The sequence below is a fragment of the Salvelinus fontinalis genome, chromosome 40 (assembly GCF_029448725.1).
Source record: "Salvelinus fontinalis isolate EN_2023a chromosome 40, ASM2944872v1, whole genome shotgun sequence".
Classification (NCBI taxonomy): Eukaryota; Metazoa; Chordata; class Actinopteri; order Salmoniformes; family Salmonidae; genus Salvelinus; species Salvelinus fontinalis.
The window spans coordinates 8,274,145-8,298,820 of NC_074704.1; the positions used below are offsets into that span (position 1 = coordinate 8,274,145).

General features: G+C 46.5%; 1 protein-coding gene across 1 annotated transcript in view; it reads right to left on the reverse strand.

Annotated features, from left to right (window-relative positions):
• The window catches only part of LOC129838971 (asc-type amino acid transporter 1-like), a 101,817-nt gene that overhangs the window by 61,551 nt on the left and 15,590 nt on the right, over positions 1-24,676 (reverse strand). The window contains exons 2-3 of the mRNA XM_055906235.1: positions 10,408-10,612; positions 3,305-3,456 (exon numbers count right to left, since the gene is read on the reverse strand). Of these exons, the coding sequence (XP_055762210.1) occupies positions 3,305-3,456; positions 10,408-10,612 (357 nt within the window). The remainder of the gene's footprint in view (positions 1-3,304; positions 3,457-10,407; positions 10,613-24,676) is intronic.

Sequence of the window (24,676 nt, forward strand, 5' to 3'; positions counted from 1 at the left end):
CCTCAACCCTCATTAGATATGATGACACTACACCCTGACTACTGATACGGACCTCAACCCTCATTAGATATGATGACACTACACCCTGACTACTGATACGGACCTCAACCCTCATTAGATATGATGACACTACACCCTGACTACTGATACGGACCTCAACCCTCATTAGATATGACACTACACCCTGACTACTGATACGGACCTCAACCCTCATTAGATATGATGACACTACACCCTAACTACTGATACGGACCTCAACCCTCATTAGATATGATGACACTACACCCTGACTACTGATACAGACCTCAACCCTCATTAGATATGATGACACTACACCCTGACTACTGATACGGACCTCAACCCTCATTAGATATGATGACACTACACCCTGACTACTGATACGGACCTCAACCCTCATTAGATATGATGACACTACACCCTGACTACTGATACGGACCTCAACCCTCATTAGATATGATGACACTACACCCTGACTACTGATACGGACCTCAACCCTCATTAGATATGATGACACTACACCCTGACTACCGATACGGACCTCAACCCTCATTAGATATGATGAGACTACACCCTGACTACTGATACGGACCTCAAACCTCATTAGATATGATGACACTACACCCTGACTACTGATACGGACCTCAACCCTCATTAGATACGATGACACTACACCCTGACTACTGATACGGACCTCAACCCTCATTAGATATGACACTACACCCTGACTACTGATACGGACCTCAACCCTCATTAGATATGATGACACTACACCCTGACTACTGATACGGACCTCAACCCTCATTAGATATGATGACACTACACCCTGACTACTGATACGGACCTCAACCCTCATTAGATATGATGACACTACACCCTGACTACTGATACGGACCTCAACCCTCATTAGATATGATGACACTACACCCTGACTACTGATACGGACCTCAACCCTCATTAGATATGATGACACTACACCCTGACTACTGATACGGACCTCAACCCTCATTAGATATGATGACACTACACCCTGACTACTGATACGGACCTCAACCCTCATTAGATACGATGACACTACACCCTGACTACTGATACGGACCTCAACCCTCATTAGATATGATGACACTACACCCTGACTACTGATACGGACCTCAACCCTCATTAGATATGACACTACACCCTGACTACTGATACGGACCTCAACCCTCATTAGATATGATGACACTACACCCTGACTACCGATACGGACCTCAACCCTCATTAGATATGATGACACTACACCCTGACTACTGATACGGACCTCAACCCTCATTAGATATGATGACACTACACCCTGACTACTGATACGGACCTCAACCCTCATTAGATATGATGACACTACACCCTGACTACTGATACGGACCTCAACCCTCATTAGATATGATGACACTACACCCTGACTACTGATACGGACCTCAACCCTCATTAGATATGACACTACACCCTGACTACTGATACGGACCTCAACCCTCATTATATATGTTGACACTACACCCTGACTACTGATACGGACCTCAACCCTCATTAGATATGACACTACACCCTGACTACTGATACGGACCTCAACCCTCATTAGATATGATGACACTACACCCTGACTACTGATACGGACCTCAACCCTCATTAGATATGATGACACTACACCCTGACTACTGATACGGACCTCAACCCTCATTAGATATGATGACACTACACCCTGACTACTGATACGGACCTCAACCCTCATTAGATATGACACTACACCCTGACTACTGATACGGACCTCAACCCTCATTAGATATGATGACACTACACCCTAACTACTGATACGGACCTCAACCCTCATTAGATATGATGACACTACACCCTGACTACTGATACAGACCTCAACCCTCATTAGATATGATGACACTACACCCTGACTACTGATACGGACCTCAACCCTCATTAGATATGATGACACTACACCCTGACTACTGATACGGACCTCAACCCTCATTAGATATGATGACACTACACCCTGACTACTGATACGGACCTCAACCCTCATTAGATATGATGACACTACACCCTGACTACTGATACGGACCTCAACCCTCATTAGATATGATGACACTACACCCTGACTACCGATACGGACCTCAACCCTCATTAGATATGATGAGACTACACCCTGACTACTGATACGGACCTCAAACCTCATTAGATATGATGACACTACACCCTGACTACTGATACGGACCTCAACCCTCATTAGATACGATGACACTACACCCTGACTACTGATACGGACCTCAACCCTCATTAGATATGACACTACACCCTGACTACTGATACGGACCTCAACCCTCATTAGATATGATGACACTACACCCTGACTACTGATACGGACCTCAACCCTCATTAGATATGATGACACTACACCCTGACTACTGATACGGACCTCAACCCTCATTAGATATGATGACACTACACCCTGACTACTGATACGGACCTCAACCCTCATTAGATATGATGACACTACACCCTGACTACTGATACGGACCTCAACCCTCATTAGATATGATGACACTACACCCTGACTACTGATACGGACCTCAACCCTCATTAGATATGATGACACTACACCCTGACTACTGATACGGACCTCAACCCTCATTAGATACGATGACACTACACCCTGACTACACTAGTCATTATTGTACTATAGTACTACTAAATAGTCATTATTGTACTATACTACTACTAAATAGTCATTATTGTACTATACTACTACTAAATAGTCATTATTATTCTGTACTACTACTAAATAGTCATTATTATACTGTACTAGTAGCTACACAGACATTATTGTACTATACTACTACTAAATAGTCATTATTATACTGCACTAGTAGCTACATAGACATTATTGTACTGTAATACTACTACTAAATAGTCATTATTGTACTACACTACTACTAAATAGTCATTATTGTACTACACTACTACTAAATAGTCATTATTGTACTATACTACTTAAAAATAGTCATTATTGTACTATATTGCTACTACTAAATAGTCATTATTGTACTATAGTACTACTAAATAGTCATTATTGTACTATAGTACTACTAAATAGTCATTCTTGTACTATACTACTACTAAATAGTCATTATTGTACTATATTGCTACTACTAAATAGTCATTATTGTACTATACTACTACTAAATAGTCATTACTGTACTATATTGCTACTACTAAATAGTCCTTATCAGTCTGGACTTACATATGCAGATGGTGGAGAGAAGCCTGGTGGCCAAGTATGGAGGAACACAGTTCTGGAAGGCCGGCTGCAGGACGTAGTTGGAGAAGGTGAGAGCTATGACAGCCAGGGTGGTGGGGTACATGATGAGAACCGCGCTCCATAGGAGCAGGAACCTATAGGAAGACAACATATATACTGTTAAAACTATATTATACACCTTATACTGTATGTAGACAGTCAGGGTGGTGGGGTACATGATGAGAACCGCGCTCCATAGGAGCAGGAACCTATAGGAAGACAACATATATACTGTTAAAACTATATTATACACCTTATACTGTATGTAGACAGTCAGGGTGACGCGGTCAAAATATGCATAGACTGTAGACCGTTCATTGTTTATATTGTACGGCAGCTGTGGAGAGTGCTGGGCAAACTCAAATACTTATAAGACCTTTTCATGAACTCCGAGAGTCTCCTGCCTCGGAGACCTAAGGGACATCTTTGTGGACTCAGACTCTCACTTGTAACGAGTATCATGGGGACTACAAGTACAATTTATATCTAATCCACTTTACACATTAAAACACACCATTCTTTAATTACATGATTACTGGTACACATGTAGAGGAGGAATGAACGAAGGACCAGGATCTGTGGCCGTATTCATACGGTCTCTCCCCCTCCTGAGTACTGATCTAAGACCAGTTATGTAGATCAGACGGTCTCTCTCCCCCCTGAGTACTGATCTAAGACCAGTTATATAGATCAGACGGTCTCTCTCTCCCCCTGAGTACTGATCTAAGACCAGTTATGTAGATCAGACGGTCTCTCTCTCCCCCTGAGTACTGATCTAAGACCAGTTATTTAGATCAGACGGTCTCTCTCCCCCCTGAGTACTGATCTAAGACCAGTTATTTAGATCAGACGGTCTCTCCCCCTGAGTACTGATCTAAGACCAGTTATTTAGATCAGACAGTCTCTCTCCTCCTGAGTACTGATCTAAGACCAGTTATATAGATCAGATGGTCTCTCTCTCCCCCCTGAGTACTGATCTAAGACCAGTTATTTAGATCAGACGGTCTCTCTCTCCTCCTGAGTACTGATCTAAGACCAGTTATTTAGATCAGACGGTCTCTCTCTCCCCCTGAGTACTGATCTAAGACCAGTTATGTAGATCAGACGGTCTCTCTCCCCCCTGAGTACTGATCTAAGACCAGTTATATAGATCAGATGGTCTCTCTCCCCCTGAGTACTGATCTAAGACCAGTTATGTAGATCAGACGGTCTCTCTCTCCCCCCTGAGTACTGATCTAAGACCAGTTATGTAGATCAGACGGTCTCTCTCTCCCCCCTGAGTACTGATCTAAGACCAGTTATTTAGATCAGACGGTCTCTCTCCCCCTGAGTACTGATCTAAGACCAGTTATTTAGATCAGACGGTCTCTCTCCCCCTGAGTACTGATCTAAGACCAGTTATGTAGATCAGACGGTCTCTCTCCCCCTGAGTACTGATCTAAGACCAGTTATTTAGATCAGACGGTCTCTCTCCCCCTGAGTACTGATCTAAGACCAGTTATGTAGATCAGACGGTCTCTCTCTCCTCCTGAGTACTGATCTAAGACCAGTTATTTAGATCAGACGGTCTCTCTCTCCCCCCTGAGTACTGATCTAAGACCAGTTATTTAGATCAGACGGTCTCTCTCTCCCCCTGAGTACTGATCTAAGACCAGTTATTTAGATCAGACGGTCTCTCTCTCCCCCCTGAGTACTGATCTAAGACCAGTTATTTAGATCAGACGGTCTCTCTCTCCCCCCTGAGTACTGATCTAAGACCAGTTATTTAGATCAGATGGTCTCTCTCCTCCTGAGTACTGATCTAAGACCAGTTATGTAGATCAGACGGTCTCTCTCTCCCCCCTGAGTACTGATCTAAGACCAGTTATGTAGATCAGACGGTCTCTCTCTCCCCCTGAGTACTGATCTAAGACCAGTTATTTAGATCAGACGGTCTCTCTCTCCTCCTGAGTACTGATCTAAGACCAGTTATTTAGATCAGACGGTCTCTCTCTCCCCCCTGAGTACTGATCTAAGACCAGTTATTTAGATCAGACGGTCTCTCTCTCCCCCTGAGTACTGATCTAAGACCAGTTATTTAGATCAGACGGTCTCTCTCTCCCCCCTGAGTACTGATCTAAGACCAGTTATTTAGATCAGACGGTCTCTCTCTCCCCCCTGAGTACTGATCTAAGACCAGTTATTTAGATCAGATGGTCTCTCTCCTCCTGAGTACTGATCTAAGACCAGTTATGTAGATCAGACGGTCTCTCTCTCCCCCCTGAGTACTGATCTAAGACCAGTTATGTAGATCAGACGGTCTCTCTCTCCCCCTGAGTACTGATCTAAGACCAGTTATTTAGATCAGACGGTCTCTCTCCCCCCCTGAGTACTGATCTAAGACCAGTTATTTAGATCAGAATGAGTAACATTATCAAGTCCCCCCTGTGTAGGGGACTTGATCCTAATTACAAAATACAATAAAACACTTAAACGTTTTACATGAGCATTATTTTATGTGAAATGAATGATCACGGGTTGCTTTCTATTGTGTATGAATTATGGCTGTTGTCAAACTTGTAAAACATTTTGCTTTAGAATGTGTTCAAATCAAAATCAAATCAAATTTTATTGGTTACATTACACATGGTTACATTACACATGGTTAGAAGATGTTATTGTTAGTTCCTGTATGTTGTTACGATTACACCACGAGTCGTTAATCATGAAACATCCACCCCCGCCTTTCTTCTTCCCTGAGAGATGTTTGTTCCTGTCGGCGCGACACACAAAGAATCCCGGTGGCTGTACCGACTCCAACAGCATGTCCCCAAAGAGCCAGGTTGCCATGAAACAGAGCATGTTACAATCTCGAGGATCTCTCTGGAAAGCAACCCTAGCCCTAATTCCGTCTGCCTTGTTATCTAGAGACTGGACATTAGCGAGTAAAATACTCGGGAGAGGTGCGTGGTGTGTACGCCTCCGAATCCTGGCCAGAAGGCCGCCCCGTCTACCTCTCCTGTGGCAACTTTGTTTTGGGTCAGCCTCTTGGGTGGTTCGAACGAAGGATCCACTAAGGGAAAGTCGTATTCCTGGTCGTAGCGTTGGGAAGTTGACGTCTCTCTGATATCCAATAGTTCTTCCCGGCTGTACGTAATAAAACTTAAGATTTTCTGGGCTAACAATGTAAGAAATAATACACAAAAAAATATTAATACTGCATAGTTTAGGACTAGAAGCGAGGACTAGAAGGACTAGAAGCGAGGCGACCCTTTCTGTCGGCGCCATCGTGCCATTTAGAGAATTGGGACATTGAGGTTTCTGCATCTTGATGCATTTAATAACATTCTATGGCAGCCATTTTGGCTCCTGTTAACAAAACGAGCATCATGATGCATTTAATAACATTCTATAGCAGCCATGTTGGCTCCTGTTAACAAAACGAGCATCAGGATGCATTTAGCCTAGTCCTGTTGGAGCCTGTGATATCTGATCCTGTTGGATCCTGTGATATCCGGTCCTGTTGGAGCCTGTGATATCTGGTCCTGTTGGAGCCTGTGATATCCGGTCCTGTTGGAGCCTGTGATATCCGGTCCCGTTGGAGCCTGTGATATCCGGTCCCGTTGGAGCCTGTGATATCCGGTCCTGTTGGAGCCTGTGATATCCGGTCCTGTTGGAGCCTGTGATATCCGGTCCTGTTGGAGCCTGTGATATCCGGTCCTGTTGGAGCCTGTGATATCCGGTCCTGTTGGAGCCTGTGATATCCGGTCCTGTTGGAGCCTGTGATATCCGGTCCTGTTGGAGCCTGTGATATCCGGTCCTGTTGGAGCCTGTGATATCCGGTCCTGTTGGAGCCTGTGATATCCGGTCCTGTTGGAGCCTGTGATATCCGGTCCTGTTGGAGCCTGTGATATCCGGTCCTGTTGGAGCCTGTGATATCCGGTCCTGTTGGAGCCTGTGATATCCGATCCTGTTGGAGCCTGTGATATCCGGTCCTGTTGGAGCCTGTGATATCCGGTCCTGTTGGAGCCTGTGATATCCGGTCCTGTTGGAGCCTGTGATATCCGGTCCTGTTGGAGCCTGTGATATCCGGTCCTGTTGGAGCCTGTGATATCCGGTCCTGTTGGAGCCTGTGATATCCGGTCCTGTTGGAGCCTGTGATATCCGGTCCTGTTGGAGCCTGTGATATCCGGTCCTGTTGGAGCCTGTGATATCCGGTCCTGTTGGAGCCTGTGATATCTAGTCCTGTTGGAGCCTGTGATACCTGGTCCTGTTGGAGCCTGTGATATCTGGTCCTGTTGGAGCCTGTGATATCTGGTCCTGTTGGAGCCTGTGATATCTGGTCCTGTTGGAGCCTGTGATATCTGGTCCTGTTGGAGCCTGTGATATCTGGTCCTGTTGCAGCCTGTGATATCTGGTCCTGTTGGAGCCTGTGATATCTGGTCCTGTTGGAGCCTGTGATATCCGGTCCCGTTGGAGCCTGTGATATCCGGTCCCGTTGGAGCCTGTGATATCCGGTCCCGTTGGAGCCTGTGATATCCGGTCCCGTTGGAGCCTGTGATATCCGGTCCTGTTGGAGCCTGTGATATCCGGTCCTGTTGGAGCCTGTGATATCCGGTCCTGTTGGAGCCTGTGATATCCGGTCCTGTTGGAGCCTGTGATATCCGGTCCTGTTGGAGCCTGTGATATCCGGTCCTGTTGGAGCCTGTGATATCCGGTCCTGTTGGAGCCTGTGATATCCGGTCCTGTTGGAGCCTGTGATATCCGGTCCCGTTGGAGCCTGTGATATCCGGTCCTGTTGGAGCCTGTGATATCCGGTCCCGTTGGAGCCTGTGATATCTGATCCTGTAGGAGCCTGTGATATCTGGTCCTGTTGGAGGCTGTGATATCTGGTCCTGTTGGAGCCTGTGATATCTGGTCCTGTTGGAGCCTGTGATATCTGGTCCTGTTGGAGCCTGTGATATCTGGTCCTGTTGGAGCCTGTGATATCTGGTCCTGTTGGAGCCTGTGATATCCGGTCCCGTTGGAGCCTGTGATATCTGGTCCTGTTGGAGCCTGTGATATCCGGTCCTGTTGGAGCCTGTGATATCCGGTCCTGTTGGAGCCTGTGATATCCGGTCCTGTTGGAGCCTGTGATATCTAGTCCTGTTGGAGCCTGTGATATCTGGTCCTGTTGGAGGCTGTGATATCTGGTCCTGTTGGAGCCTGTGATATCTGGTCCTGTTGGAGCCTGTGATATCTGGTCCTGTTGGAGCCTGTGATATCCGGTCCTGTTGGAGCCTGTGATATCCGGTCCTGTTGGAGCCTGTGATATCTGGTCCTGTTGGAGCCTGTGATATCTGGTCCTGTTGGAGCCTGTGATATCCGGTCCTGTTGGAGCCTGTGATATCTGATCCTGTTGGAGCCTGTGATATCTGGTCCTGTTGGAGCCTGTGATATCTGGTCCTGTTGGAGCCTGTGATATCTGGTCCTGTTGGAGCCTGTGATATCTGGTCCTGTTGGAGCCTGTGATATCCGGTCCTGTTGGAGCCTGTGATATCTGATCCTGTTGGAGCCTGTGATATCTGGTCCTGTTGGAGCCTGTGATATCTGGTCCTGTTGGAGCCTGTGATATCCGGTCCTGTTGGAGCCTGTGATATCCGGTCCCGTTGGAGCCTGTGATATCCGGTCCTGTTGGAGCCTGTGATATCTGGTCCTGTTGGAGCCTGTGATATCTGGTCCTGTTGGAGCCTGTGATATCTGGTCCTGTTGGAGCCTGTGATATCTGGTCCTGTTGGAGCCTGTGATATCTAGTCCTGTTGGAGCCTGTGATATCCGGTCCTGTTGGAGCCTGTGATATCTGGTCCTGTTGGAGCCTGTGATATCCGGTCCTGGTGACCGAAAGAGCCAACGTGCTAAACTAACTGATGAATAGGAGAGAGACAAGATCCAGTGACAGGAAACACAGCAAACGTACTGAGGTGGTAAATAGGGGGGCAATGGGGGGGGGGGGGGGGCAATGTCGCTCCAACAATACGAATCAATTCATCCTTAACCGGCAAATTAATTAACAAAAAGAAATGTGAAAATCCTATAAAATTATTCCAAAAGTTGCTTATGTCCGAAAAGAAAACACATTTTGTGTACAGTGTGTATTCGGAAAGTATTCAGAACCCTTGACTTTTTCCATATTTTTTACGTTACAGCCTTATTCTAAAATTGATTTTAAAACATCTACACACAATACCCCATAATAACAAAGCAAAAACAGGTTTTTAGAAATTTGAGCAAATAAATAAAACATTCAAAAACGGAAATATCACATTTACATAAGTATTCAGACCCTTTACTCAGTACTTGGTTGAAGCACCTTTGGCAGTGATTACAGCCTCGAGTCGTCTTGGGTATGACGCTACAAGCTTGGCACACTTGTATTTGCGGAGTTTCTCCCATTCCTCTCTGCAGATCATCTCACTAGTCCATGTTGTGGTCAGATTAATCCTGTCAGTATTTTCACTAGTCCACGTTGTGGTCAGATTAATGCTGTCAGTCTTTTCACTAGTCCATGTTGTGGTCAGATTAATCCTGTCAGTATTTTCACTAGTTCACATTGTGGTCAGATTAATCTTGTCAGTCTTTTCACTAGTCCATGTTGTGGTCAGATTAATCTTGTCAGTCTTTTCACTAGTCCATGTTGTGGTCAGATTAATCCTGTCAGTCTTTTCACTAGTCCATGTTGTGGTCAGATTAATCCTGTCAGTCTTTTCACTAGTCCATGTTGTGGTCAGATTAATCCTGTCAGTCTTTTCACTAGTCCACGTTGCGGTCAGATTAATCTTGTCAGTCTTTTCACTAGTCCATGTTGTGATCAGATGAAACAATAGTAGCTCTATATGTTTCACTAAATGTGATTTAATTGTCATTTTACCAACATTTCTGAAAATGTTTATATCGCGTTTTGTAATGAAATTCTTCCCTTCTACTCTGAGACGGGCCCTGAACATTTCTGGGGAAAAAACAGGGAATTCTGGGAAAGTTTCTGGGTTGTTTCCATAATCAGGATGGTGGACATAAAATAGAAAACGTACCCCACCAGGCCTCCGAATATCTCTGTGACGTAGGAGTAGTCTCCTCCTGACTTGGGAATGGTGACCCCCAGCTCGGCGTAACACATGGAGCCCAGGGCGCAGATACCCCCTCCACACACCCACACGATAAGGGACAGACCCACCGAGCCAGCGTGCTCCAAAACCCCCTTAGGTGAGATGAATATCCCCGAACCAATGATGTTACCTGGGGAGTGGAGAACAACAGAGAGACAGATACGTTAGTATCAAGTGTAGTAGTTTCCTGTGGTCTTCAACAACCTCCCAGTCTTGTCCCCCTTTGTTGTGAGGGAGGAGAAGAACACAGTGGAGAAAGACATTCATATCAACTCTGATAGTTGGTCTTCAACAACCTCCCAGTCTTGTCCCCCTTTGTTGTGAGGGAGGAGAAGAACACAGTGGAGAAAGACATTCATATCAACTCTGATAGTTGGTCTTCAACAACCTCCCAGTCCTGTCCCCCTTTGTTGTGAGGGAGGAGAAGAACACAGTGGAGAAAGACATTCATATCAACTCTGATAGTTGGTCTTCAACAACCTCCCAGTCTTGTCCCCCTTTGTTGTGAGGGAGGAGAAGAACACAGTGGAGAAAGACATTCATATCAACTCTGATAGTTGGTCTTCAACAACCTCCCAGTCCTGTCCTCCCTTGGTGTGAGGGAGGAGAAGAACACAGTGGAGAAAGACATTCATATCAACTCTGATAGTTGGTCTTCAACAACCTCCCAGTCTTGTCCCCCCTTGTTGTGAGGGAGGAGAAGAACACAGTGGAGAAAGACATTCATATCAACTCTGATAGTTGGTCTTCAACAACCTCCCAGTCCTGTCCCCCCTTGGTGTGAGGGAGGAGAAGAACACAGTGGAGAAAGACATTCATATCAACTCTGATAGTTGGTCTTCAACAACCTCCCAGTCTTGTCCCCCCTTGTTGTGAGGGAGGAGAAGAACACAGTGGAGAAAGACATTCATTTCAACTCTGATAGTTGGTCTTCAACAACCTCCCAGTCCTGTCCCCCCTTGGTGTGAGGGAGGAGAAGAACACAGTGGAGAAAGACATTCATATCAACTCTGATAGTTGGTCTTCAACAACCTCCCAGTCTTGTCCCCCCTTGTTGTGAGGGAGGAGAAGAACACAGTGGAGAAAGACATTCATATCAACTCTGATAGTTGGTCTTCAACAACCTCCCAGTCCTGTCCCCCCTTGGTGTGAGGGAGGAGAAGAACACAGTGGAGAAAGACATTCATATCAACTCTGATAGTTGGTCTTCAACAACCTCCCAGTCCTGTCCCCCTTTGTTGTGAGGGAGGAGAAGAACACAGTGGAGAAAGACATTCATATCAACTCTGATAGTTGGTCTTCAACAACCTCCCAGTCTTGTCCCCCCTTGGTGTGAGGGAGGAGAAGAACACAGTGGAGAAAGACATTCATATCAACTCTGATAGTTGGTCTTCAACAACCTCCCAGTCCTGTCCCCCCTTGGTGTGAGGGAGGAGAAGAACACAGTGGAGAAAGACATTCATATCAACTCTGATAGTTGGTCTTCAACAACCTCCCAGTCCTGTCCCCTTGTTGTGAGGGAGGAGAAGAACACAGTGGAGAAAGACATTCATATCAACTCTGATAGTTGGTCTTCAACAACCTCCCAGTCCTGTCCCCCTTTGTTGTGAGGGAGGAGAAGAACACAGTGGAGAAAGACATTCATATCAACTCTGATAGTTGGTCTTCAACAACCTCCCAGTCTTGTCCCCCCTTGGTGTGAGGGAGGAGAAGAACACAGTGGAGAAAGACATTCATATCAACTCTGATAGTTGGTCTTCAACAACCTCCCAGTCCTGTCCCCCCTTGGTGTGAGGGAGGAGAAGAACACAGTGGAGAAAGACATTCATATCAACTCTGATAGTTGGTCTTCAACAACCTCCCAGTCCTGTCCCCTTGTTGTGAGGGAGGAGAAGAACACAGTGGAGAAAGACATTCATATCAACTCTGATAGTTGGTCTTCAACAACCTCCCAGTCCTGTCCCCCCTTGGTGTGAGGGAGGAGAAGAACACAGTGGAGAAAGACATTCATATCAACTCTGATAGTTGGTCTTCAACAACCTCCCAGTCTTGTCCACTTGTTGTTTTTTTTTATAGTTGAGGGGTTGTATATCATAACAAACATCTGTTTTCTGTTATCGATTTCATAAACACCCCCCTAGTCATCACACAGCTGTTTCAGATCTGGGTTACCACCACAGTGGACTGAAATGACCATGGGGCTCTGGTGCGGTTTTCCATGTCCAAGTCTCTATTCTGCAGGGTCAGTGAACTGGACTGGACTACATTATGTAACGCTGGCTAACACTGAGGTCTTTTACTACACTATGTAACCCTGGCTAACACTGAGGTCTGTTACTACACTACGTAACCCTGGCTAACACTGAGGTCTGTTACTACACTACGTAACCCTGGCTAACACTGAGGTCTGTTACTATACTACGTAACGCTGGCTAACACTGAGGGCTGTTACTACACTACGTAACCCTGGCTAACACTGAGGTCTGTTACTATACTACGTAACGCTGGCTAACACTGAGGGCTGTTACTACACTACGTAACCCTGGCTAACACTGAGGTCTGTTACTACACTATGTAACCCTGGCTAACACTGAGGTCTGTTACTACACTACGTAACCCTGGCTAACACTGAGGTCTGTTACTACACTATGTAACCCTGGGTAACACTGAGGTCTGTTAATACACTATGTAACCCTGGCTAACACTGAGGTCTGTTACTACACTATGTAACCCTGGCTAACACTGAGGTCTGTTACTACACTATGTAACGCTGGCTAACTCTGAGGTCTGTTACTACACTACGTAACCCTGGCTAACACTGAGGTCTGTTACTACACTATGTAACGCTGGCTAACACTGAGGGCTGTTACTACACTACGTAACCCTGGCTAACACTGAGGTCTGTACTATACTACGTAACGCTGGCTAACACTGAGGGCTGTTACTACACTACGTAACCCTGGCTAACACTGAGGTCTGTTACTACACTATGTAACCCTGGCTAACACTGAGGTCTGTTACTACACTACGTAACCCTGGCTAACACTGAGGTCTGTTACTACACTATGTAACCCTGGGTAACACTGAGGTCTGTTAATACACTATGTAACCCTGGCTAACACTGAGGTCTGTTACTACACTATGTAACCCTGGCTAACACTGAGGTCTGTTACTACACTATGTAACGCTGGCTAACTCTGAGGTCTGTTACTACACTACGTAACCCTGGCTAACACTGAGGTCTGTTACTATACTACGTAACGCTGGCTAACACTGAGGGCTGTTACTACACTACGTAACCCTGGCTAACACTGAGGTCTGTACTATACTACGTAACGCTGGCTAACACTGAGGGCTGTTACTACACTACGTAACCCTGGCTAACACTGAGGTCTGTTACTACACTATGTAACCCTGGCTAACACTGAGGTCTGTTACTACACTACGTAACCCTGGCTAACACTGAGGTCTGTTACTACACTATGTAACCCTGGGTAACACTGAGGTCTGTTACTACACTATGTAACCCTGGCTAACACTGAGGTCTGTTACTACACTATGTAACCCTGGCTAAAACTGTTACTACACTATGTAACCCTGGCTAACTCTGTTACTACACTATGTAACCCTGGCTAACACTGAGGTCTGTTACTACACTATGTAACCCTGGCTAACACTGAGGTCTGTTACTACACTACGTAACCCTGGCTAACACTGAGGTCTGTTACTACACTATGTAACCCTGGGTAACACTGAGGTCTGTACTATACTACGTAACCCTGGCTAACACTGAGGTCTATTACTACACTACGTAACCCTGGCTAACACTGAGGTCTGTTACTACACTATGTAACCCTGGCTAACACTGAGGTCTGTTACTACACTACGTTACCCTGGCTAACACTGAGGTCTGTTACTACACTATGTAACCCTTGCTAACACTGAGGTCTGTTACTACATTATGTAACCCTGGCTAACACTGAGGTCTGTTACTACACTATGTAACCCTGGCTAACACTGAGGTCTGTTACTAAACTATGTAACCCTGGCTAACTCTGTTACTACACTATGTAACCCTGGCTAACACTGAGGTCTGTTACTACACTATGTAACCCTGGCTAACACTGAGGTCTGTTACTACACTATGTAACCCTGGCTAACACTGCGGTCTGTTACTACACTATGTAACCCTGGCTAACACTGAGGTCTGTTACTAAACTATGTAACCCTGGCTAACACTGAGGTCTGTTACTACACTATGTAACCCTGGCTAACACTGAGGTCTGTTACTAAACTACGTAACCCTGGCTAACACTGAGGTCTGTTACTACACTACGTAACCCTGGCTAACACTGAGGTCTGTTACTACACTATGTAACCCTGGCTAACACTGAGGTCTGTTACTACACTACGTAACCCTGGCTAACACTGAGGTATGTTACTACACTATGTAACCCTGGCTAACACTGAGGTCTGTTACTACACTACGTAACCCTGGCTAACACTGAGGTCTGTTACTACACTATGTAACCCTGGCTAACACTGAGGTCTGTTACTAAACTATGTAACCCTGGCTAACACTGAGGTCTGTTACTACACTATGTAACCCTGGCTAACACTGAGGTCTGTTACTACACTATGTAACCCTGGCTAACACTGATGTCTGTTACTACACTATGTAACCCTGGTTAACACTGAGGTCTGTTACTAAACTATGTAACCCTGGCTAACACTGAGGTCTGTTACTACACTATGTAACCCTGGCTAACACTGAGGTCTGTTACTAAACTATGTAACCCTGGCTAACTCTGTTACTACACTATGCAACCCTGGCTAACACTGAGGTCTGCTACTACACTATGTAACCCTGGCTAACACTGAGGTCTGTTACTACACTACGTAACCCTGGCTAACACTGAGGTCTGTTACTACACTATGTAACCCTGGGTAACACTGAGGTCTGTTACTACACTATGTAACCCTGGCTAACACTGAGGTCTGTTACTACACTATGTAACCCTGGCTAAAACTGTTACTACACTATGTAACCCTGGCTAACTCTGTTACTACACTATGTAACCCTGGCTAACACTGAGGTCTGTTACTACACTATGTAACCCTGGCTAACTCTGAGGTCTGTTACTACACTACGTAACCCTGGCTAACACTGAGGTCTGTTACTACACTATGTAACCCTGGCTAACACTGAGGTCTGTTACTACACTACGTAACCCTGGCTAACACTGAGGTATGTTACTACACTATGTAACCCTGGCTAACACTGAGGTCTGTTACTACACTACGTAACCCTGGCTAACACTGAGGTCTGTTACTACACTATGTAACCCTGGGTAACACTGAGGTCTGTACTATACTACGTAACCCTGGCTAACACTGAGGTCTGTTACTACACTACGTAACCCTGGCTAACACTGAGGTCTGTTACTACACTATGTAACCCTGGCTAACACTGAGGTCTGTTACTACACTATGTAACCCTGGCTAAAACTGAGGTCTGTTACTACACTATGTAACCCTTGCTAACACTGAGGTCTGTTACTACATTATGTAACCCTGGCTAACACTGAGGTCTGTTACTACACTATGTAACCCTGGCTAACACTGAGGTCTGTTACTAAACTATGTAACCCTGGCTAACTCTGTTACTACACTATGTAACCCTGGCTAACACTGAGGTCTGTTACTACACTATGTAACCCTGGCTAACACTGAGGTCTGTTACTACACTATGTAACCCTGGCTAACACTGAGGTCTGTTACTACACTATGTAACCCTGGCTAACACTGAGGTCTGTTACTAAACTATGTAACCCTGGCTAACACTGAGGTCTGTTACTACACTATGTAACCCTGGCTAACACTGAGGTCTGTTACTAAACTACGTAACCCTGGCTAACACTGAGGTCTGTTACTACACTACGTAACCCTGGCTAACACTGAGGTCTGTTACTACACTATGTAACCCTGGCTAACACTGAGGTCTGTTACTACACTACGTAACCCTGGCTAACACTGAGGTATGTTACTACACTATGTAACCCTGGCTAACACTGAGGTCTGTTACTACACTACGTAACCCTGGCTAACACTGAGGTCTGTTACTACACTATGTAACCCTGGCTAACACTGAGGTCTGTTACTACACTATGTAACCCTGGCTAACACTGAGGTCTGTTACTACACTATGTAACCCTGGCTAACACTGAGGTCTGTTACTACACTATGTAACCCTGGCTAACACTGATGTCTGTTACTACACTATGTAACCCTGGCTAACACTGAGGTCTGTTACTAAACTATGTAACCCTGGCTAACTCTGTTACTACACTATGTAACCCTGGCTAACACTGAGGTCTGTTACTACACTATGTAACCCTGGCTAACACTGAGGTCTGTTACTACACTATGTAACCCTGGCTAACACTGAGGTCTGTTACTAAACTATGTAACCCTGGCTAACACTGAGGTCTGTTACTACACTATGTAACCCTGGCTAACACTGAGGTCTGTTACTACACTATGTAACCCTGGCTAACACTGAGGTCTGTTACTAAACTATGTAACCCTGGCTAACACTGAGGTCTGTTACTACACTATGTAACCCTGGCTAACACTGAGGTCTGTTACTAAACTACGTAACCCTGGCTAACACTGAGGTCTGTTACTACACTACGTAACCCTGGCTAACACTGAGGTCTGTTACTACACTATGTAACCCTGGCTAACACTGAGGTCTGTTACTACACTACGTAACCCTGGCTAACACTGAGGACTGTTACTACACTATGTAACCCTGGCTAACACTGAGGTCTGTTACTACACTATGTAACCCTGGCTAACACTGAGGTCTGTTACTACACTATGTAACCCTGGCTAACACTGAGGTCTGTTACTACACTATGTAACCCTGGCTAACACTGAGGTCTGTTACTACACTATGTAACCCTGGCTAACACTGAGGTCTGTTACTACACTATGTAACCCTGGCTAACACTGATGTCTGTTACTACACTATGTAACCCTGGCTAACACTGAGGTCTGTTACTAAACTATGTAACCCTGGCTAACTCTGTTACTACACTATGTAACCCTGGCTAACACTGAGGTCTGTTACTACACTATGTAACCCTGGCTAACACTGAGGTCTGTTACTACACTACGTAACCCTGGCTAACACTGAGGTCTGTTACTACACTATGTAACCCTGGCTAACACTGAGGTCTGTTACTACATTATGTAACCCTGGCTAACACTGAGGTCTGTTACTACACTATGTAACCCTGGCTAACACTGAGGTCTGTTACTAAACTATGTAACCCTGGCTAACTCTGTTACTACACTATGTAACCCTGGCTAACACTGAGGTCTGTTACTACACTATGTAACCCTGGCTAACACTGAGGTCTGTTACTACACTACGTAACCCTGGCTAACACTGAGGCCTGTTACTACACTATGTAACCCTGGCTAACACTGAGGTCTGTTACTACACTATGTAACCCTGGCTAACCCTGAGGTCTGTTACTACACTATGTAACCCTGGCTAACACTGAGGTCTGTTACTACACTATGTAACCCTGGCTAACACTGAGGTCTGTTACTACACTATGTAACCCTGGCTAACACTGAGGTCTGTTACTAAACTATGTAACCCTGGCTAACTCTGTTACTACACTATGTAACCCTGGCTAACACTGAGGTCTGTTACTACACTATGTAACCCTGGCTAACACTGAGGTCTGTTACTACACTATGTAACCCTGGCTAACACTGAGGTCTGTTACTACACTATGTAACCCTGGCTAACACTGAGGTCTGTTACTAAACTATGTAACCCTGGCTAACACTGAGGTCTGTTACTACACTATGTAACCCTGGCTAACACTGAGGTCTGTTACTAAACTACGTAACCCTGGCTAACACTGAGGTCTGTTACTACACTACGTAACCCTGGCTAACACTGAGGTCTGTTACTACACTATGTAACCCTGTCTAACACTGAGGTCTGTTACTACACTACGTAACCCTGGCTAACACTGAGGTCTGTTACTACACTATGTAACCCTGGCTAACACTGAGGTCTGTTACTACACTATGTAACCCTGGCTAACACTGAGGTCTGTTACTACACTATGTAACCCTGGCTAACACTGATGTCTGTTACTACACTATGTAACCCTGGCTAACACTGAGGTCTGTTACTACACTATGTAACCCTGGCTAACACTGAGGTCTGTTACTACACTATGTAACCCTGGCTAACACTGAGGTCTGTTACTACACTACGTAACCCTGGCTAACACTGAGGTATGTTACTACACTATGTAACCCTGGCTAACACTGAGGTCTGTTACTACACTACGTAACCCTGGCTAACACTGAGGTCTGTTACTACACTATGTAACCCTGGCTAACACTGAGGTCTGTTACTACACTATGTAACCCTGGCTAACACTGAGGTCTGTTACTACACTATGTAACCCTGGCTAACACTGAGGTCTGTTACTACACTATGTAACCCTGGCTAACACTGATGTCTGTTACTACACTATGTAACCCTGGCTAACACTGAGGTCTGTTACTAAACTATGTAACCCTGGCTAACTCTGTTACTACACTATGTAACCCTGTCTAACACTGAGGTCTGTTACTACACTATGTAACCCTGGCTAACACTGAGGTCTGTTACTACACTATGTAACCCTGGCTAACACTGAGGTCTGTTACTAAACTATGTAACCCTGGCTAACACTGAGGTCTGTTACTACACTATGTAACCCTGGCTAACACTGAGGTCTGTTACTACACTATGTAACCCTGGCTAACACTGAGGTCTGTTACCTAACTATGTAACCCTGGCTAACACTGAGGTCTGTTACTACACTATGTAACCCTGGCTAACACTGAGGTCTGTTACTAAACTACGTAACCCTGGCTAACACTGAGGTCTGTTACTACACTACGTAACCCTGGCTAACACTGAGGTCTGTTACTACACTATGTAACCCTGGCTAACACTGAGGTCTGTTACTACACTACGTAACCCTGGCTAACACTGAGGACTGTTACTACACTATGTAACCCTGGCTAACACTGAGGTCTGTTACTACACTATGTAACCCTGGCTAACACTGAGGTCTGTTACTACACTATGTAACCCTGGCTAACACTGAGATCTGTTACTACACTATGTAACCCTGGCTAACACTGAGGTCTGTTACTACACTATGTAACCCTGGCTAACACTGAGGTCTGTTACTACACTATGTAACCCTGGCTAACACTGATGTCTGTTACTACACTATGTAACCCTGGCTAACACTGAGGTCTGTTACTAAACTATGTAACCCTGGCTAACTCTGTTACTACACTATGTAACCCTGGCTAACACTGAGGTCTGTTACTACACTATGTAACCCTGGCTAACACTGAGGTCTGTTACTACACTACGTAACCCTGGCTAACACTGAGGTCTGCTACTACACTACGTAACCCTGGCTAACACTGAGGTCTGTTACTACATTATGTAACCCTGGCTAACACTGAGGTCTGTTACTACACTATGTAACCCTGGCTAACACTGAGGTCTGTTACTAAACTATGTAACCCTGGCTAACTCTGTTACTACACTATGTAACCCTGGCTAACACTGAGGTCTGTTACTACACTATGTAACCCTGGCTAACACTGAGGTCTGTTACTACACTACGTAACCCTGGCTAACACTGAGGCCTGTTACTACACTATGTAACCCTGGCTAACACTGAGGTCTGTTACTACACTATGTAACCCTGGCTAACCCTGAGGTCTGTTACTACACTATGTAACCCTGGCTAACACTGAGGTCTGTTACTACACTATGTAACCCTGGCTAACACTGAGGTCTGTTACTACACTATGTAACCCTGGCTAACACTGAGGTCTGTTACTAAACTATGTAACCCTGGCTAACTCTGTTACTACACTATGTAACCCTGGCTAACACTGAGGTCTGTTACTACACTATGTAACCCTGGCTAACACTGAGGTCTGTTACTACACTATGTAACCCTGGCTAACACTGAGGTCTGTTACTACACTATGTAACCCTGGCTAACACTGAGGTCTGTTACAAAACTATGTAACCCTGGCTAACACTGAGGTCTGTTACTACACTATGTAACCCTGGCTAACACTGAGGTCTGTTACTAAACTACGTAACCCTGGCTAACACTGAGGTCTGTTACTACACTACGTAACCCTGGCTAACACTGAGGTCTGTTACTACACTATGTAACCCTGGCTAACACTGAGGTCTGTTACTACACTATGTAACCCTGGCTAACACTGAGGTCTGTTACTACACTATGTAACCCTGGCTAACACTGATGTCTGTTACTACACTATGTAACCCTGGCTAACACTGAGGTCTGTTACTACACTATGTAACCCTGGCTAACACTGAGGTCTGTTACTACACTATGTAACCCTGGCTCTATGTCTGAGGCTGGCTGAGGTATCCATCCCTACACTATGTAACCCTGGCTCTGTGTCTGAGGCTGGCTGAGGTATCCATCCCTACACTATGTAACCCTGGCTCTGTGTCTGAGGCTGGCTGAGGTATCCATCCCTACACTATGTAACCCTGGCTCTGTGTCTGAGGCTGGCTGAGGTATCCATCCCTACACTATGTAACCCTGGCTCTGTGTCTGAGGCTGGCTGAGGTATCCATCCCTACACTATGTAACCCTGGCTCTGTGTCTGAGGCTGGCTGAGGTATCCATCCCTACATTATGTAACCCTGGCTCTGCGTCTGAGGCTGGCTGAGGTATCCATCCCTACACTATGTAACCCTGGCTCTGCGTCTGAGGCTGGCTGAGGTATCCATCCCTACACTATGTAACCCTGGATCTGTGTCTGGCTGAGGTATCCATCCCTACACTATGTAACCCTGGCTCTGTGTCTGAGGCTGGCTGAGGTATCCATCCCGTCCACAACATCCTCATCTGATCCAACAACAGCTGTCAAAGCAAAGACCCCCGGGCAAAACATCCACCGTGTCCCAAATGGCAGGTCAAATGTCCCAAGTGCTCAGGTTAAATGTAGTGCACTATATAGGGCCCATAGTGCTCAGGTCAAATGTAGTGCCATATATAAGGCCCATAGTGCTCAGGTCAAATGTAGTGCACTATATAGGGCCCATAGTGCTCAGGTCAAATGTAGTGCACTATATAGGGCCCATAGTGCTCAGGTCAAATGTAGTGCACTATATAGGGCCCATAGTGCTCAGGTCAAATGTAGTGCACCATATAGGGCCCATAGCGCTCAGGTCAAATGTAGTGCACTATATAGGGCCCATAGTACTCAGGTCAAATGTAGTGCACTATATAGGGCCCATAGTGCTCAGGTCAAATGTAGTGCACTATATAGGGCCCATAGTACTCAGGTCAAATGTAGTGCACTATATAGGGCCCATAGTGCTCAGGTCAAATGTAGTGCACTATATAGGGCCCATAGTGCTCAGGTCAAATGTAGTGCACTATATAGGGCCCATAGTACTCAGGTCAAATGTAGTGCACTATATAGGGCCCATAGTACTCAGGTCAAATGTAGTGCACTATATAGGGCCCATAGTGCTCAGGTCAAATGTAGTGCACTATATAGGGCCCATAGTGCTCAGGTCAAATGTAGTGCACTATATAGGGCCCATAGTGGTCAGGTCAAATGTAGTGCACTATATAGGGAACAGGGTACCATTTGTGACACAGCCATCTCAGGGGAAAGTTTTGAAGAACAGCACAAGAGAAGAAGTAAGTGGATAATGGGGGGGGGGGTCTAATTGGTAGTTATCTCGCTGTAAACAGTTTGTCTGATGTGAGACAGCGAGGGCTCTGAGCCCCAGCGAGGCCCAGCGAGGCCCAGCGAGGCACGCCATCCATCACAGTGCCTCTCTGGAAACAAACAGCTCTGTAAATGTAATGATGCTCCAGTGAAATAACTCTGAACAGTAGATTTCCTCCTGTCACTTCTGATTTGGAGAGAGTACCGTGAGGAGCGGAGAGGAGAGGGGAGGAGAGGGGAGGATGTTACATAATGCTATTGTGTTTTGTTTTTGTGTTGTCATCACAAATCGTTGCATCGGCGTGGAGATTTAATGGGTGACCCACAAACGCTTGGCTCAGATCTGATGTCTACAGTACCGACGGCTGGGGAGCCTGGCCTCAGATCTGATGTCTACAGTACTGACGGCTGGGGAGCCTGGCTCAGATCTGATGTCTACAGTTACTGACGGCTGGGGAGACTGGCTCAGATCTGATGTCTACAGTTACTGACGGCTGGGGAGCCTGGCTCAGATCTGATGTCTACAGTACCGACGGCTGGGGAGCCTGGCTCAGATCTGATGTCTACAGTACTGACGGCTGGGGAGCCTGGCTGAGATCTGATGTCTACAGTACCGACGGCTGGGGAGCCTGGCTCAGATCTGATGTCTACAGTACTGACGGCTGGGGAGCCTGGCTCAGATCTGATGTCTACAGTACCGACGGCTGGGGAGCCTGGCTCAGATCTGATGTCTACAGTACTGACGGCTGGGGAGCCTGGCTCAGATCTGATGTCTACAGTTACTGACGGCTGGGGAGCCTGGATCAGATCTGATGTCTACAGTTACTGACGGCTGGGGAGCCTGGCTCAGATCTGATGTCTACAGTACTGACGGCTGGGGAGCCTGGCTCAGATCTGATGTCTACAGTTACTGACGGCTGGGGAGCCTGGCTCAGATCTGATGTCTACAGTTACTGACGGCTGGGGAGCCTGGCTCAGATCTGATGTCTACAGTACTGACGGCTGGGGAGCCTGGCTCAGATCTGATGTCTACAGTACTGACGGCTGGGGAGCCTGGCTCAGATCTGATGTCTACAGTACTGACGGCTGGGGAGCCTGGCTCAGATCTGATGTCTACACTACTGACGGCTGGGGAGCCTGGCCCAGATCTGATGTCTACAGTACTGACGGCTGGGGAGCCTGGCTATGATCTGATGTCTACAGTTACTGACGGCTGGGGAGCCTGGCTCAGATCTGATGTCTACAGTACTGACGGCTGGGGAGCCTGGCTCAGATCTGATGTCTACAGTACTGACGGCTGGGGAGCCTGGCTGAGATCTGATGTCTACAGTACTGACGGCTGGGGAGCCTGGCTCAGATCTGATGTCTACAGTACTGACGGCTGGGGAGCCTGGCTCAGATCTGATGTCTACAGTACTGACGGCTGGGGAGCCTGTACTGACGGCTGGGGAGCCTGGCTCAGATCTGATGTCTACAGTACTGACGGCTGGGGAGCCTGGCTCAGATCTGATGTCTACAGTACTGACGGCTGGGGAGCCTGGCTCAGATCTGATGTCTACAGTACTGACGGCTGGGGAGCCTGGCTGAGATCTGATGTCTACAGTTACTGACGGCTGGGGAGCCTGGCTCAGATCTGATGTCTACAGTTACTGACGGCTGGGGAGCCTGGCTCAGATCTGATGTCTACAGTACTGACGGCTGGGGAGCCTGGCTCAGATCTGATGTCTACAGTTACTGACGGCTGGGGAGCCTGGCTCAGATCTGATGTCTACAGTTACTGACGGCTGGGGAGCCTGGCTCAGATCTGATGTCTACACTACTGACGGCTGGGGAGCCTGGCTCAGATCTGATGTCTACAGTACTGACGGCTGGGGAGCCTGGCTGAGATCTGATGTCTACAGTACTGACGGCTGGGGAGCCTGGCCCAGATCTGATGTCTACAGTACTGACGGCTGGGGAGCCTGGCTATGATCTGATGTCTACAGTTACTGACGGCTGGGGAGCCTGGCTCAGATCTGATGTCTACAGTACTGACGGCTGGGGAGCCTGGCTCAGATCTGATGTCTACAGTTACTGACGGCTGGGGAGCCTGGCTGAGATCTGATGTCTACAGTACTGACGGCTGGGGAGCCTGGCTCAGATCTGATCTCTACACTACTGACGGCTGGGGAGCCTGGCTCAGATCTGATGTCTACAGTTACTGACGGCTGGGGAGCCTGGCTCAGATCTGATGTCTACAGTACTGACGGCTGGGGAGCCTGGCTGGTTTGAAGAAGCAGTACTTAGTTGGACTGTTGAGGAAGGAGCTAGAAAACCAGGAAGAAGAGAATGTCTGTTGTGGTCCAATCATCAT